This window comes from Pseudorasbora parva, chromosome 1 (assembly GCF_024679245.1).
Source record: "Pseudorasbora parva isolate DD20220531a chromosome 1, ASM2467924v1, whole genome shotgun sequence".
Taxonomy (NCBI): domain Eukaryota; kingdom Metazoa; phylum Chordata; class Actinopteri; order Cypriniformes; family Gobionidae; genus Pseudorasbora; species Pseudorasbora parva.
The window spans coordinates 52,804,626-52,820,786 of record NC_090172.1 but is presented as its reverse complement, the minus strand read 5'-3'; the positions used below and the strand labels follow the sequence as shown (position 1 = coordinate 52,820,786).

Below are 16,161 nucleotides of genomic sequence, written 5' to 3'. Positions count from 1 at the left end.
CCTCCAAGATCGCTTCTCTGCGGGCCTAACCCCGTCCACACTCAAGGTGTACGTGGCTGCCATTGCGGCTTTCCACACTCCTCTGGGTGATGGGCCTTTGGGTAGGCACCAGCTGGTTGTACAGTTCCTCCGTGGGGCTCGGAGGATGAGGCCTGTGGCTCAGTCCAGAGTTCCAACCTGGGACCTGGCAGTGGTTCTCGAGGGGTTGGCTGAGGCCCCCTTCGAGCCACTGGAGTCAGCAGAACCTAAGAATCTGACCCTTAAGGTGGCCTTTCTACTCGCCATTACCTCTCTAAGGAGAGTGGGGGATCTCCAGGCCTTGGCAGTAACGCCGACTTGCCTGGAGTTTGCCCCGGGTGGAGTAAAGGCCATCTTACACCCTAGGGCGGGCTATGTGCCCAAGGTCCCATCGAGGGTGGTCAGGTCCTTGGTTCTGCAGGCATTTCATCCTCCGCCTCACGTGACGGCGGAAGAGGGGAGGCTTCACCTACTCTGCCCGGTCAGGGCACTCAGGGTGTATCTGGCGAAGTCCGCACAGTGGAGGAGATCTCAACAATTGTTGGTGTGTTTTGGCTCACCCAAGAAGGGGTTGCCTGCGTCTACCCAGACAATCAGTAACTGGATTGTCCAGGCAATAACCATGGCTTACCAGGTGCGCAGTTTGCCTTCACCTGTAGCCGTGAGGGCACATTCCACCAGAGGCATGGCCTCTTCGGTGGCCCTCCTTTCTGGGGTCCCCTTGCAGGATATCTGCGAGGCGGCGGGGTGGGCTACTCCACACACTTTTATCAGGTTCTATAGCCTGGATCTCCCTGCGACGCCTGGCGCGAGGGTGCTCCAACCCTAGTTGTGCCCGGGTTCCGGCTTCACACTAGGACAGGCGCTACCCTCGGTGTGGCCTAGTGGGTACTCGTTCCCCAAAGCGTTTCGACGCAGTGGGAAGTTCCCTCGATAAGGGAACGGCTCGGGTTATGTATATAACCCTTGTTCCCTGAGAGGGAACGAGCACTGCGTCGTACCGCCACACCTCGGCACGCCTGGAGCGCATGCTTCAGAGCAAAGAACTGCCGCCATTATGCGCCGGCTCCCCTTTTATACTTCCGGGTACGCCGTCACAATGACGTCATCACGCACGACCAATCGGATTGGACTAGTGTTTATTCAGGCTTCAGATTCGCTGATGCTTAGGGAGCATCCCCAAAGCGTTTCGACGCAGTGCTCGTTCCCTCTCAGGGAACAAGGGTTATATACATAACCCGAGCCGTTTTCAGGGAGCCCGCGCAGCTCTTAAAGGGGCCACACTATATTTCTACTCGTTACACATTGAATGCTATATGAATATATGATCTGCTTGTTCTCTCTCTGTGAATGAGCTGCTCCGTCTACTACATATGGACTCTGTTATTCTTAAACATTAACGAATTAATGATAAAAAGTTGTTAATCTAATTCATAATAATTTATTGAATTTAGTTTATTAGACATGTTTTATTGAAATTTTGATAAACAAAATAAGCAAATGGTTTTAAGTTTGTTATAATAAAGCATTTGTTCAACCAAATAAAAAAAGACCAATCTTCATTCATTTAACATAATTTTAACTAGTTATAATTACCATCATTTAATAATAGGTACAGTAAATGTTTAATTGATGTTTTCTGAGATAGTTGTCATATCGTGAAAATCTCATCCCATCACAACCCTACAGGGAAGAGTCCCCCACCCCCACTGTAAAAAAGTAACTAAGTAACTTTTACTCTGAGTACATTTTAAATGAGCTACTTTTTACTTTTACTTGAGTAAATTTTTAGACCAGTAATTTTACTTGTACTTAAGTAAAATTTCATTGAAGTAACAGTACTTTTACTTGAGTAGAATATTTTGTTACTCTTTCCACCTCTGTATATATATATATATATATATATATATATATATATATATGTACTTCACCTGTCAGTGGTCATAATGTTTTGTCTGATTGCAGTGTATATATACACTTCAGCTGACACCGATCAGGCATAACATTATGACCGGTGAAGTGAATAACACTGATTATCTCTTCATCACGGCACTTATTTTCTGTTTTCTCAACATTGCATATCTAATCAATTCCTGACAAACACATTAATGACCACTTACTGAGTAATTTAAAGCCACTATATGCACTTTTCGCCCCTAGAGGTCACATATTCAAAACAAAGGCATTGCTTGACAGTGCATTGATTTTTGCGGAATCATGGGAGTTGTTGTCTTCACCTCTAAAGCAGATGGAAAAGAACTCAGGACTCGGGCAGAAATCATATTCATGGATGAGCTAATGTATTAAAGATTCATTAACGTTACTGTAGAATGAAGCAGGGTCAGGCTGAAAGCTTTCGGAGCGGAACGAGGCCGCTGGACCGATTGTTAATGAGAGACAAGTGCGACACACGACTCCAGAGCAGTGGAACTTTTATTATACCACAGACAACAGCTTCGGCTTCTTCAGCTCATGCGTATGTGAGGTAACGCAGCGCTTCTTATTAAATACATTTAAGTGTGTTGGAAGTTATGTGATAATGCTTATCCGTGCGTTCGCTCTACAGCTACTATGAGACACTTGTTCACACTGCAGTGAGCTAGATCAATATTAGTCATGGTAAATCATGGTACTCACTGTAAATTAAGGTACTCACGGTAAATAAATAAAAAACAAGATTTACACAATAAGACTAACTGTGTTGAACTATATAACAATCGCTAGTTTTCTGTTGATTAATATATCCATCCATATATATTTACTTGAAGCACCCCCTGAGATTTTAATTTAATAAGTTAGGTCAATAATAAAAAAGTCAATAATAAAGTCAATAATAACAGTAATAATAATAACAACAATAAAAAGATAGTACTAACGACTCTCTGATGTCGGTTAATGTCACATGACATGCAGACATGCACATGACATTTTAATTAATTTAATTTTTTAATATCTTTTCTATTCTCCAATCTTACAGTCTGGGAAACATTGACATAATGTATTATTAAATGCACTTCATGTTGTTGATAACAAAGAATGGAATATTCTTTCTCCATGTATTTTTATATAAAAATGTATGGTGCAAGATTATCCTATTTAAATCAATGTGATAAATGAGTTAGATGAAAAGTAATCTAAAAGTAATCAGAAAAGTAGTCAGATTATATTACCTTAAATGTGTAATGTGATGGATTGCGTTATTAACTATTTACTATTTTTATCATGTAATTTGGAATCGGTAACTGACTACAATTTGTAAGTAATCTACCAAGCACTGTGTATTTTATAGATATTATTTTACAAATGTAAATATATATATATATATATATATATATATATATATATATATATATATATATATATATATATATATATAATTGAACTAGATTTTAATGTTTTTCATTTAAAATTATACACATCTAAATAATGCCCAATAATGGGCAAATGGGCAATTTTATGTGTGAGTCTCCTGTGCACTTTGTGCGAGGAGTTGATTGTTTTGTAGAGCATTTCAAATTGTTTACTTGCATGGATCTTTTATAGTAAGGATACTGCTTTAAAATTGGCAGTGGACAGGTTTAAACCTGTCAGTATACATGCAGACGCATAACTGAAATAAGTCATCTCAGAACGGTGCTTGAGGCTGGCTTATAATAATTAAGACATTTTATATATAAAATCAAACGCAGCGACAATGACAGCAGACTTTTCATGTAATATATGTCAAATCGGATTCTGAGACATTTTCATACATCTATTTTTCACATATTCCAAGCCCTCTGAGAATCTCACACATGACAAGAACTGTACACACTTTTAATAGGATAGGACGTTTTCCATTTAAAATCTTTCTGCTGTATTTCAATTTCAATCTCCATATCTACTCGGCTCATAGTGTAGGGGAAAAAAGAAAAGCGTGAATGTCTGACAGATTCCATTTCATGATATTATATGAACCCATACATAAGGTTCTGGCACACTGCAGCTGAAATCTGTTCAAGCATGTTATGCAGCAGGTAGACCCATGATGCATTCTGTAATATAGTCTTGTGAAGTCTTGTGAATATAGTCTTGTGAGCAAGTTCCAAAACTTTGCTCTTTACCCTATTAGCTTAAAACACAATCATTACTATCATAGTTTGCACAAATTAAGCTTTCAAAGAGAGAAAATATTAATTAAATTGGATCTAAAAATAGTTGTGTTGGTAAGGAATTTGTGGCATGTAGGATTTTATGTGACCTAGAAAAGGAGGATCAAAGGAATTTTGTTCATGGATTCAAAGTGTTCAATATTTCATGGTGGAATAATGCCGCCTTGAATGCAGTCTTGTGGTGGCAGACGAAATCTATGCAGTGTCGCTGCTGTCATTCTGGTGCTGCCGCATTTATGTAGTTTTTGGTTTTACTGCCTTGAGAAACAGACACCAAAGGTAAAAAGTCTGCCTCCATTTTTCATCCTACAGCTACAGCTACCGGATGATTATTTCATGATGTAATGTTTTTAATGAGATATTTTGCTCATTTAATTTCAACTGTCACATCTTTTTCACTCTCTGTCCTCGCCTTGCACTGATTCTTGAGACATACAAAACAGCCTACAGAAGAGAAACTACGATGGAAATAATTTGAATTGAGAAACCAAATTGTCCTTGATCTTTTGACATATAAGAGGCCAGAGTACTATACAAATATCTTATTCGTTTCAGAGCTCAAATCTAACTTGTTAGTCCAAAAACAGCTTTTATTGAAACCGAGCTCCTAAAACAACTAATTTCGGATTTTATCCGAACTGTTTTTAGCGCAACCGTTTGCGCATGTCATATATGAGTAAATAGGCGAGAGGTGCAAACACAGGATTGCTCGAGCAACAAATATGATAGCGTGCCTCTCACCCAACTTAATACATGATATTTACCATCTGATTCTAGCCATGTCATGTCAACAAATGGAAAAGCCAGCCAGATATTTATTATCTTCTTCAATATTGTGGCTTTAGTCCCAACAGTAGGTGCGCTTTTTACCCCAAATATGGTACTTTTACATATTCTTTTGTTATTGAACAACTGTTGCTTTAATTAGCTTGAACATCATTAAAAAGACCTTTGTCTCAAAATATATTCAATGATTCAGCGATTCTCTTTTGCTACTTAAATTTACATTAATACATCAAATTAGTGCAAAAAACAACTTTGTGTTGCTGCCCGTGATCGCGTCAATAATCAGACAAATTTCCACGTGTATCTCATGGATAGGAAAGTGCTGAGTACGGTTTTTGTGCTATCTAGTGGTTTACGTTAGCGGTACCCTTAAACGCGTCATTCACTATCCTCCTCTTCATTCATTTTTTTAAAGTTAGACATCAGCCGTTTTATAAACAATATAACAAAAAATGTAATAAAACTATTTTAAAAAATGCCTGTTGTAAAAAAATTGTATAGGGTCGTTGAAGATGCAACGTTCCGTCCGCTAGAGGGCGCCTATTCAAAATAAATTTAGTTTGATAGTTTGATAGGCGTAGTTTGATGACGCAAAGTATGAGCGCAGCATCTTGGGACATATGGTCTTCACCTCACAGCCAGTGGAAAATAGGACTCGGGCAGAAATCATGTTCATCCATGCGGTTATTAACGTTACTGTAGTGTAAAGGAGAGCAGGACCGAGTGTTGTGGAGCTGAGCACGGCTGCTGGAGCGATTGCACCGGGACTTTTATTATGACGAGACAGGACACAGTCGCAGGGCGCCCGCAATATTTCCACTTTTCCGGTCATGATTATGAGGTAATGCAGTTCTGTTTATCATATTAGATATATTTAAGTGTGTTGAAAGTGATGTTATGACATTACTCCGTGCGTTCAGTTCTTCACACTGCTAAGAGTAAAGCGCTCCTGCCAAATAAAACACGACACCGAGGTTAACACAGATATGACGCAATTGACAGGCGACTTCCTCAAACGCTATGCTGAAACGTCCTGGGTCCTTAGTTTAAATAGCAATTGTCTCGCAATTTACAAATATTTGGACACATTTGGGAAATTGTAGGTACTCAAATGAACAAAATATATAACACTGGCCTAGTGTTTTTTGGATATTTTACTGCAAAAATACTACAGTGCACCTTTAAAGAGCAGAGCTGTGTATAAGTGTAAGTCATTTTTTTTCTGCTCAACAACAATACTTGAATATTTGATGACTAAATAAGTGTAAAGACTGATACACAATCATGAAGTGACGTTTCACTCACAGATACCACAGACAGAGAACAAACGAATAGAACGTATCATTAGCAAAACTTGAAATGGCTCAGCGATTTACTACAGAGCAAGTACTGAACGCAATCAAATATTGTCACTGTCACTTGATGGTGAATCTGGTTAAGAAGCTGTCAGTGACCAAAATATTTATTATGAAGATGTTGAAAATATGAGCCAGATGCTGAATGTACTGGGAAATGAACTCAGACGAGGAAAGTGATGATGGTATAAAACATCTGCTTAAATTGAACCCTTCTAAACATGCTTTATTTTATTCTTCTGTAATTGTTACTTTAATGTCAGGAGAGTTTTATATGATCGTGACAGGTAGAGATCTATCCGTGTTAGATATAGATCCAGGTCGCTAAAGACCTGAATATGTAATGATTAGCATTTTACCCTGTGGAGTCTTTAGTCCCATTGTACCCTATATTTTTCGGCTATATGTAATGAGATAAACACCTTATAGCGTCTTCGTTTAAACACTAAGACCATGCAAGAAAATATAATACTACCTCACAAATACATAAGGAATAAATATATGGATGATTAGTTACCAAGCTGTTGCAGACTGGAGTATTCTTGGTATTTGAGGTTTGTCTTCTGATTCGAGATCAGACTCTGGCTCATACATGTATGGTGAACATCAGAATTTTTCAAAACAACTCAACATGTGTGATGGCAGAGATGTTGAAATTGGTTTTACTGTGCAAAACTGTTACCCAATCATAGCAGTGGGTCTTCAATGCTTCCTATCAAAGTGGAGAGTTTCAAAGAGAGGATCAAAAACTGGATAGAAGAGCCTATTACTTTTAAATTAAGAAGTTTCTATGTAAAAGTCTGAGGACCTCAAAGTAACATATAATGATTTTTTTTAACTAAATGCAGTTCATGACCCTTTTAAAAACTATTTCCTTAGAGTATAAATTAAATTAAACATTTATATTCAGAAAAAGGTTGCCATTTCAAAACGAATGGCAAGTCAAATTGTGACCTGTTTTTCGCAGTATTAAGTGTTTTGCCTTAAGTAATACAATTTTACCTCACTCAATTTGAACAGAATATCTCTAGTTTCTTTCTGCTTCTCTACATCCATATCATACAACATAATTATGCATTATGGTGCATTACGCACTGCAGCTCCTTCAGATGAACTTTAGCCATCAGAAGGCTCTATAATTATAAAGAATAGTGCTCGTTTTGACCTAGAAACCTCACCATTAACACACAGACAGAGCATGACATGGGCATATTTCCAATTAAAGAAGCAGCAGGGTAAATCAAGCCTTTATTACATTACATTGTTGGGTACGTTTGCTGATTATGGTGAAAAAGCAGACTTTAAACAGAACTATACGCCCTGGTGAAAAACAAATCCTCACTGTTTCTGTACAGCACCAATGCACTCTTTCCCATCACCCATTTAGTGAGACTAGACAAGGGAAGAAAAAGGAGCTCAAACGTATTCATTCATTTTCATTCATTTGGTAAGACCGGATGGAATACCCCACGTCATTGTTCGTGTATTATCACTCTTTAAACAAAGAGCCATGGTAGCGTTCAAGTAAAAATTGGTACAGGCACATTTTACTGTAATATTAAATGAAAAAGGAAAATCAATTCTATTTTGCATTAAATAAATGAAGACAGTTTTTAAAACCATTAGGTTTTTTTGCAGGGTTATTTCATTATTTTCATGAGAATTCAGCACATTTCCCTCAAAATTATCATTGCCATAATGTGTCTGGATATTTTCCTTCCTGTCCTCCTGTCTTGGAGTTTTTTTTTTTCCTTCTTCTTCTTGTAATTATCATTATTCTCAGCAGCGATTCCCACTAAATTATTCTCATTACTGTAGTGTTACTGCTGTAATTTACTTGTAAATGTAATTATTTTTACAATATTGTATAAATACATGTTGATGTATAAATTCATATTACAGTTAATTAGAATTACAAGAATAAGAATTATATATATATATATATATATATATATATATATATATATATATATATATATATATATATATATATATGTATGTATGAATTTATCAATACAATATGTGTTTATAAATAAATCCAAATACTTTCAATCAAAGTTATTTGATAGACTGTTGTGAAATATTAAAGAAAAATGCCATCCTGCTTCTGGATACCAACATTTCTGCAGTTTCTGTCTTTCTCTATACAGCATGTCTAACATGACTATTATTTGTGTCCATGCTTCATCATAAGCTAATTAAAATACAATCACCTTAGAAACAAACTTCAAAAGCTCAAACAGCTCAACCCGAGCCTCGTTTCCAGATTTCAAGCACTTCCTTTTTGAACCTCCTTTGCTCCCACAGGTTATCAATGCGTCTTTTGATTGTTGCCTCAGAAGGTGCTTCATTTATATTCCTCAGTAAAAGTGGGGCCCACGCAGATGGCTCCGAGAAGCCCGCTTACACTGATCTACGATCAGCTTCCCCAACAAAAATCCCTATTATTACCATTACAAGAGAGACAAGCAAAAATTGAGCACAAATGTCCTTTAAAGGACAACTTAAACCGATACTCCATTGGCTGCAACTGTATAGTTACGGTTCTTCACATTGAACAGCCGAACCCTGACATTATTCTTAACTCTCAAATGGCAGCCCTGACCCACTTAACACACAAAAAAAGGCCTCATAAAAACTTGATGATGTGCTTGTATGTCATATGATGAGTTTTAAATGCTATTGCAAGAGCATCACAAAAGAGGTATCCTCTTTTTCACATATGCGTGTATATAAAAGATACATTAGCTAACTTAAACTTGAGAATAGTTGCATTATAAATACGCTGAATATATTTTTCTGTACAAAAAATATACTAAATGCATCAGTTTAATCTCAGACTAAACAAAATATTTTGGTTCCAAAAGCTTGAGTGAGAAAGAATCACCAGCTCTTATACAGAATTTTACACTTGAAGACCAGACACTTTGCTTGAAAAACTGAAACTTTAAAGGATCCCCTCCATTTTATGAGACAGCAACTAAATAAATCATGCACTGAAAGAAAAGAAAAAAAACACTGTCATGTATCACGGTACAGCCAGCCATGAAAAGGACAAACAGACAGACGGCAAGATAGACCGACCTCAAATGACAAAGATAGCTTTCTCTCATGTTCTACATGAATATAGAAGTTTTAGACCAGATCAAGGTTGTAAATGTAATCCCCCAGCGCTATAGAGATTGTAGGAGTTGTCCAGAGTGCTGAATGAAAGAAATCTCTGTAACCTGTTGGTGCACTGCTGTTCACTTCAAACCATTCATTACTAGTGCTACATTTTCACTACAATCACTTCTATAATATAAATGTCACAGCATTGGATTTATGTTTAGACATGAATATTAATGTGTAGGCTACCCACAAATAATCAATTTCGAGCAATGAGGGAAGAGTGGACAATAGCTAATAGCGACTTGCTAACCACACATTCATACTGAACGTTTATAAGGAGGTTTTCTTCAATAATACGAACAAACACACTTGGCTGCATTGATTAAATCAACGAGAAAGCAAACAGGTTCTTACATGCCATGGTCATTAATGAATGCAGAAGCACGACATACAATTGGCACCAGCCAAACAGTAATACCGTCACTGATATCCAGAATGTTTGATAATAGCCTGTATTAAAAACGTACCTCGTAAAACCTTTAAGGAGAATTAAAGATTTCGAATCCTCAAATAATCTAATTAGTTTTGAAATAAGCATAATACAAAATAAAAGTTCATACAATGGTGCATATTTGATACAGAAGCCAAGTTTGACTATATGAGTAAGTCGCGGGGAGATATATATTTATATATCTACATTTTGCGCAGTATAGGAGAGGGACGCACAGAAACCCATGCACTTACATGGACGTGATGTTCCTGAAGAGCTCTTCAATGTCATTATTGTTACTGCCATTGCCCGCCGGATCTTGTAGAGCAAGTAAAGGGAAGAAATTTCCACTGTCGGACTTATTGCAATAGATCTCAATGGGCGAACAGCTGCATGTTGGTGGACAATCGAGCATGGAGCTCCAATAACCCTGGAAGATGCTTGAAAGAAAGAAAAGCCTCCAGGTGAACACTGGAACCGCCGAACAGAACCATACATCCATGACTTTTGGGTCCAATACGACTCGACGTCTTCCAGGACTGATGAGGTTGGTGATGATGAAGATCGCTGATGAAGATATGAGTGTTAAATATCTAAAAGCGTTGGCTACATAAGAGTGCGCGAGCCTGGGAACATCATATGAGACTGGGCTCGTAATCTAATCGCCTTATCAAAAGAACAAGAGCAAATGCCACAACTCGCCACGACTTTCCGTTCCACAGTCCATCATAGAGATGCTCTCAGTGTCCAAGCTGGAGGAAAGTAGCCTACTGCTGAAAGCGGCGATGCTCCGGATGACGAGCATAAAGTCCCACCTACTGGACAGAATTAAGACTGACACCTGCAAGAGGAGGAGGAGGAGGAGGAGGAATCTGATTCCCGACCAACAATGGCTTTTATGTAAGACTATTGCGCGGGGGAGGGATATTATAAATCGATTGTATTTGTTTCCTTTTTTTTTCTCAGTAATGATTGGGTTTTTCCCCCTCTGTGTTGTCGTTGTTTTTCTGTCGCTCACATTTCTAGTAAGCATGCTACCCGGTAAATTGATTTTTCAAGCAGAGAAGACCGGGGCTAGTTGTCACACAGGATTTAGCATAAGGTCCAATCACACAAATGCTTGTTTTTTTAAAGTGGATTTTGAAGCCTATTTTTGGCTTTGAACTAAAATGTAAATATCACCATATAAAACTACACTGACATTCAAACTAGATTTTGTCTGGCAGTTAGAATTGTGTTTTCAGTGAAATAAGTAAAACCAAAGAAAGGGGAGCATATTTCACATATGTCAGGATGTTGTGTTAAATATAGAAAAAAAGAAATTTTGTCAAAAAAGTTATAAAAATATTAATAATATTATTAAAATACTCATGTCAACACAAGAAGGCCAGCCAAACATTTTAAATAAATACTAATTTATTCTAGTGCAATCACTTTAGCTATAGACTTCTATAGCGAGTGCATAATGCTTTTTGCTTGTTTTTATAAATTAAAGAGTGCAAATTGTTGGCGTGGTAATTGACAACATGCAATTTATGAACTTTATTAAACCTAAAACACTCCTTGAACCTAAAAAAAAGTGCTTCATGTAGTATCTACCATAAAATGAACAGCTTTTCTTACAATGTGACTGAACCAACTTGACTATTGCATAAATAAAAGTCACTTTATTGGTTAAGCCAGATAATAGGTAATGGCTTTTAGTCGGGTATAAATCCTATTGGTTAGAGAGTCAGAGTTGTAACCTGAAGGTTGCTAGATCAATTCTCAGTATATTACTGAGTTACCCTCGAGTAAGGCACCTAACCCCCAATCGCTCCCCAGGCGCCACAATAAAAATGTCTGCCCACTGCTCAACAAACTGGGTGTGTGTGTGTATGACAGGTATTACAAGGAGAGAGTGAATTATGAGGACATTGGCCATGTCCCCACTTTTCAAAATGCTTATAAATCATACAGGATGAGTTTTTTTTAGAAAGTAAAAATGCAGAATGTTTCCTGTGATGGGTAGATTTAGGGATAGGGGCAGTGTAAGGGGATAGAAAATACAGTTTGTACAGTATAAAAACTAGTACGGAATTACCCCATATGTCACAAAAATATACGTGTGTTGTTTTTGTTCGTGTGTGTGTGTGTGTGTGTGTGTGTGTGTGTGCGTGTGTGTGTGTGTGTGTGTGTGTGTGTGTATGTGTGTGTGTTCACTACTCCCTACTCCTAACGTGTGTGCACTAGCTTGGATGGGTTAAATGCTTGACAAATTCTGAGTATGGGTTACCGTATTTGTCACTTTCACTAGTGTCAAGGGAAATCTCAGCTACTGGAAGAGTGCTCGTGTATGTTTGTGTATGAGTGCTAATTGTTTTGAACAGAGAGTTGAGACGAACAGGGCAAGTTGTAACACTTTTGGGTTTTTCCTCATTTACTCAGAGATAAACAGAGCAAGCAAGACAAACAAGTCGATAAGGAAAATGCATATTTTAATACATTTTAAATCCCAAAGAGGCTTTTTTTGAATGCATGAACAAAATCAGTGAAATACTAGTTTAAAATCTACCCTTCATGCACATTTTCAAATAAACGGCAAAATGATTCTGAGATGCCCGCTGCGTTTTCTCTCAAAGAGCTCGTTCATTGAATGGGTCAATTGTCTTGCATTTCAAGTTACAGAATCTTGACATACATCTTAATGCGTTTTGTATTAAATCACCTTGCATAGTTAATTTAAATACATTTGTCCCATAAATTAAATAACTCTCCCTGCCTTTTCAGCATTAAGTTTTCACTGTGTCTTTCACTTTAGTAAATCCTGACAGTAGTTCATTTCACGAGTTTGTGTGCCCATATAATCTTAGTGAAAGTGGTAAACAGATTTGGCTTTCTGTCTGCTTTAGAGGGGCATGGAGAGGATATTCTACCCGAGCTCCGATTGCCCCCCTATAACAGGCAAAATTGAATGAATAAAAGAATAAATGAATGAGTCATTTATATAGCTCTTTCATATATGTACTATACTGTACACCCAAAGCGCTTTACACTCGTGTCAGGGATCTCTTCTCAACCACCACCAGTGTGGTGTACAAAATTGTACAAAAGGCGGAGCAGGGGAGGAGGAGGGATGCTGCAGAAACTAAAAAGGGGAAGAGGTAAGCTGCTGGTTTTATACCTTGATATTAATTGAAAGATTAGATGGGCGTACTCCTCCCGAAATTACGTTTATTTATACCTCCATCACTGAATGGAGTCGTGTTGGACTGGTGCTGGTCTGAAAACCATCGCCAGACTAAAGCACATCATTTGATCAGCAGGACACTGACTGTGGCCTGCCCCTCCCAAATCCATTTAATCTTAAAATCCAGGAAAAGTATAGTCAAGGCAATCACCCTGATCATTACATGTTTTAAGCACTACCTTCCAAAAAGTAATTCAGAGCAATCAATGCAAAAACAACCAGGTTCAAAAGTAGCCCTGGAAAATGGACTTCTGCAGCTTGTGTTGTATTATAAATGCTAAAATATGCTTTATAAATGTTTATGTCTGTGTGTGCTGGTAAACCCAACATTTTGGGACAAAATATCCCCACAAAGATAATATTCAAAATCCTTGTTCTTGTGGGGACATGTTTATGTAAAAACACAAAATATTTCTGTAATGGGTTTAGGGATAGGGTTAATGTAGGGAGATCTATTATATTCTGTGACAGTTAAGCTGGAAAAATAGAAAAAGATTTGGTGGTCAGTATGTGTGTAAATGTATGTTTTTGACCAACGTCTTCCACTTTTGATGCTTTAATTATTAAATATTAAATATAATTGTTAAATATAAATTAAATATTCCCTTAGTTAAAACCAAAGCTCTCTCTATTCTTTTGTAGATAATTAAACCGCTACGCTGCCACAGAAGTCTGTCTGAAATCAGTTTCAGAGTACCGTCATGCGCAAACGCTGCCTGCAAAGTCTTTGCCTGATAAGGCAACGAGGCAACAAGTCAGCTTTCAAGTGCAGCCCTAGAATGAGGAAACAGGAACTGAAACAAATACAAAGTAAAAGATTACAAAACAAGAGCATAGATATTGCTGAACATGCCTTCATTATAATGACATGATAACAGTCAACTGACATTATTTGGAACGATGCATTTGGAACAAATCAAGATCATTCAAAAGGAATCAAATTGTCGCATGCAAGGTTACTGTGTGAACAATTTGAACCAAGTTGTGAAATTTTGGAATTTAAAAAGATCAAATTAATTATTGTGGTTTACATTCAGTGTTGTCATTGCCTTCTCAACAGGGGATGACAGCTGCTGGCAGAGGTTTTTAAGAACAAATAAATAGGAGGCTGCGTGGTACGTTCATATTTTAGAGCCATACCTGAGGCGACAGAATGCCCCAGGGTAATTTATGAGGAGCTGTCAAATCAGCTGCTGAAACAAGGGCAGGGCTCACTTTCAGTTCAGCCTTAAAGTCTGTCAGCACCACATCACCACTTATAGATACGTCAAACCAGCGGTGACCGACAACACAACAAAAAAAACAAAACAAAAAATAGTTGCTTTTTAAGTTTACTTGCATTCAGGTATTTTTATATACTTGAATGAATTTTGCATACAGACTCATTATTTAAAAATCGCACTACTGATGAACTGTTTTCAGTGTGAAGATCACATTGAATTAGTTTCTGTTCAGATCTCTCAATGACCATTACTGCATGCCTGATTTGTCCTCAGTATGGATCATAAAATACCAATGAGCTGCACCAAATAAAGTATAAAGAAAATGCAAGCATTGTTCATATTGATTGTGCATTAATTTGACACTTGCAGTGAACCGTGACAGTAGAAAGTGACAATATGGTGCAAGAAAGAACATTTTAATACTTTAAAAAAGAACATGGAATTTTTTGATGTCATAATAATCCTTCCAGAGGAGAGTTTTATGAATGTGGCCTCTATATACCACATATATACATATATTGGAGAGCAGGGGCGTGGGACTGGGGGGATAAAGGGTACTGAGTAACCGGGGGGGGGGGGGGGGGGGTGGGGGGGCTTAGAAGTCAGTTTTCTATACATACACATACATGGTACGGGGGCCCAGCAAGATGGTTTGTACCCAGGGCCCAAAATTTGGTGCTACGCCCCTGTTGGAGAGTGGGTCTCTCCATTATGAGCAACATTTAAAATGTAATGTAATTTAATGAATGAATGAGCCAGACAACTACCCACCAACTCACCCACCCACCCACTTTGACTTGAGGTGTAAAAATACCTCAAGAGTGTGCCTTCATTTGTGAACATGTTTTGCTTATGAACTGGAGTCCTGTTCAAGGAAAACCGTCAGAAAATGTAGAGTATACGCTACAGTAAAATTATATCTGCATTTTGTTATACTGTGTAGTATAACTATTAAATTGGGTCAACTTTCTATTAACGTGACTTTGTGTGCGTGCGTGTGTTTTAGAGGTAGATAGAAAATATGGTTTGTACAGTATAAAAACCATTACGCCTATATCGAATGTCCCCACATTTCACAAAAAACAAATGTGTGTGTGTGTGTGTGTGTGTGTGTGTGTGTGTGTGTGTGTGTGTGTGTGTGTGTGTGTGTGTGTGTGTGTGTGTGTGTGTGTGTGTGTGTGTGTGTGTGTGTGTGTGTGTGTGTGTGTGTGTGTGTGTGTGTGTGTGTGTGTGTGTGTGTGTGTGTGTGTGTGTGTGTGTGTGTGTGTGTGTGTGTGTGTGTGTGTGTGTGTGTGTGTGTGTGTGTGTGTGTGTGTGTGTGTGTGTGTGTGTGTGTGTGTGTGTGTGTGTGTGCGTGCGCGTGCGTATGGGTGTTTGTGTGTGCATTTGCTGTGTATTCAGCGAGGCTGGCTTGTTCAAGTATTTCAAAGCACAACATTCAAGAGATTCAAAAACATTCTCAAAGCTTTAAAAATCTTTTTCACAATTGAATGTTCATTGCTTTTAACATCTTCAAAGAAAGATATTTCCCCTCCTGCCTTTCAGTTTCCATTTACCTGTCAAGACACATATACAGCCTTTGTCCTTCTCTGAACATAAATGTTGCCATATATTATTGCCTCTCCATTTAATGTGGCAGTCTTACGGCTTACACATTATCCTCCTAATCACCTGTTTGAGAACTGTCTGTCATTATAAACTGCCATCCTCTCCGGACTGAGAGGTTATCTGTCAATCTTTTGGACCATCTCCATCTGTAATAGCACCAGATTTTAAGCCTCAGGTAAAAAGGTAGCAA

General features: G+C 38.0%; 1 protein-coding gene across 2 annotated transcripts in view; it reads right to left on the bottom strand.

The window, feature by feature from the left end:
- Window positions 1-10,777, bottom strand: part of ntrk3b (neurotrophic tyrosine kinase, receptor, type 3b) — a 181,479-nt gene extending 170,702 nt beyond the window's left edge. Inside the window, exon 1 of one of the 2 annotated variants that reach the window (XM_067445178.1) lies at window positions 10,166-10,777. In XM_067445178.1, coding sequence (XP_067301279.1) covers window positions 10,166-10,413 — 248 coding nt within the window. In that variant the 5' untranslated portion in view covers window positions 10,414-10,777. The remainder of the gene's footprint in view (window positions 1-10,165) is intronic. The other variant, XM_067445179.1, reaches the window with a different exon arrangement.
- Between the last annotated feature and the right edge of the window lie 5,384 nt (window positions 10,778-16,161).